At 67.4% G+C, this 1,884-nt stretch overlaps 2 protein-coding genes across 2 annotated transcripts in view; one reads left to right on the forward strand and one right to left on the reverse strand.

Moving 5' to 3' along the window:
- Positions 1–1,426, forward strand: part of JSRP1 (junctional sarcoplasmic reticulum protein 1) — a gene marked incomplete at its 5' end in the record, with an annotated part of 2,737 nt that extends 1,311 nt beyond the window's left edge. The window contains 3 exons of the mRNA XM_014533698.1: positions 5–92; positions 683–774; positions 882–1,426. Coding sequence (XP_014389184.1) covers positions 5–92; positions 683–774; positions 882–1,334 — 633 coding nt within the window. The remainder of the gene's footprint in view (positions 1–4; positions 93–682; positions 775–881) is intronic.
- Positions 1,427–1,610: 184 nt separating this feature from the next.
- The window catches only part of AMH (anti-Mullerian hormone), a 2,833-nt gene continuing 2,559 nt past the window's right edge, over positions 1,611–1,884 (reverse strand). The window contains exon 5 of the mRNA XM_005858866.2: positions 1,611–1,881. Coding sequence (XP_005858928.1) covers positions 1,681–1,881 — 201 coding nt within the window. The 3' untranslated portion in view covers positions 1,611–1,680. The remainder of the gene's footprint in view (positions 1,882–1,884) is intronic.

The raw sequence follows: 1,884 nt of genomic DNA on the forward strand, positions 1-1,884 counted from the left end.
GGAGCTACCCTGGGGAGACTTGTCGCTCAACAAGTGCCTGGTGCTCGCCTCGCTGGTGGCGCTGCTGGGCTCAGCCTTCCAGCTGTGTCGCGGTGAGCCTGTGCCCCCGCACGAGTCTTACACGTCCCCCTCCTGATGGACAGGCCCACGTTACTCCCCCGTCTCCCCTCGCGCCACGCCTTTGCCCTAGCATGGACCTTGCGCGCGGTCCTCCTCTTCTGTGCACCTCCAAGGTCCGCCCGGGCCCCTCTCTCCGGGATGGGCTTTGCGTGCCTCCTTCTCTACCCGCCCGCCCTGGACCTTGCAGTGGTGGAGGGAACCTTCCCCTCCCAGTAAGGAGCTTGGTGCACCTCCCTGCCCGGTGAATGCTCCCCCGACTCCCCCAGGGGCCTTGCACGCCCAGGATGAGCCACGGGCGGCCTGCAGCCCGCGGAAAAATATGCCCGGTCCTTTAGCAACCGGAATGCGATCTGGAGCGACGGGGGCGCCCGCAGCAGCGGGGACCCGCACTCTTTCCAAGGGCTCGGAGGCATGCAGCCCAGCTCCGAGTCCTGGGAGAAATCGGCTCCTCCTCTCCGTCTGTCCCCGGAAGAAGGCGCTGTAGAGCGGCGAGGGCTGGGAGGGACTTGGGGGTCTGGCTCTTGGCGCCGGCTGATTCGCACCCGCTCCCGTCCCCTCTCAGACGTCGTGGTTGGAGTGGCGGACGCCCCTGCACCTGTCCCTGAGCCATGGGTCCCTCCAAGCTCTGCGCCAAAGAAGCCGGCGTCGCCCTCGGTAAGCGTTTCCTTCAGCGACGTGGGGCGGCTGAGCCCTCTTTTGAGGAAGGGGCTGTGCCTGGGGGTGGGTTTGCGCCGATTCCATCCACCCGCACTGCGTTGCAGCTGAAGCCCGAGGCCTGGACTCCCCCAGCGGGACCCGCTGCGCCCCAGGTGCAGGCAGAGGAGAAGACAGAGGTTCCCAGGAGTGCGGAGGCTGCAGAAAAGGAGGAAGGGGACCCTGAGGAGGCCGCTGGGGAGGATCGCGCGCCCCTCGCCCACGAGGGGCCCAAGGAGAGGCTGCAGAAGGAGAGGCCGCGGAAGGAGAGGCCGCGGAAGGAGAGACCGCGGACTGAAGAGAGACCATGGAAGCCGGAGAAGCCACGGCCCGCCAGGGAGCCCCGGGAATCCCTACCCCAGCGCTGGAAGGCACGAGAAGAAGGCCATCGACCGTGGGTGCGGGACTCCAGAGACCCTAAGCACAGGAAGAGGCAGGCCTGGGCCTCTCCGCGACGCCCCAACGCAGAGGACTGGCCTCCGGGCCGCCAGAAGCACCGCGCCGGGAAGGGGCGAGACTGAGCCGGGCCTGGGTCCCGCACCGGAATCCCGGGACCTCTTCCGAGTAGCCCCTGGTTCTAGCGAAATAAAGCGAGTGCTGTGGCCCCCACGTCGCTGCTCCTTTGCACCTCGACCTCGGCTGTAGCCCGGGGCCTGAATGACTGGGATGAGAACTTCAGACAGGGGTGGGGTAGCGAAGGGAGGAGGCAGTGCCAACCGGATGACCCAGCCCCGCGCGCCAAAGGAGGGCTGGCTGAAGGAGGCCCCGCCTGCCCCCAAAGTGCACGGACACCTCAGCCGTGTGCTTGTGGTCTTTATTGGGGTGATGATTCGGGTCCGAATAAATATGGACAGGGGCGCCGCGGAGTTACCGGCAGCCGCACTCGGTGGCCACCATGTTGGGCACGTGGTGTGCGCTGATGCGCTCCTCCGACAGGGTGATGAGCAGCTTGCCCGCGTAGGCCGTGGGCACGCAGCAGGGTGGACGCGCCAGAGCCGCCCCACGGGCCTGCATCTTGAGCAGCAACACCACGTGGTTGCCATAGCGCGGGTTGCGGTCGGACTGCGGCCA

This window comes from Myotis brandtii, unplaced genomic scaffold (assembly GCF_000412655.1).
Source record: "Myotis brandtii unplaced genomic scaffold, ASM41265v1 scaffold122, whole genome shotgun sequence".
Classification (NCBI taxonomy): domain Eukaryota; kingdom Metazoa; phylum Chordata; class Mammalia; order Chiroptera; family Vespertilionidae; genus Myotis; species Myotis brandtii.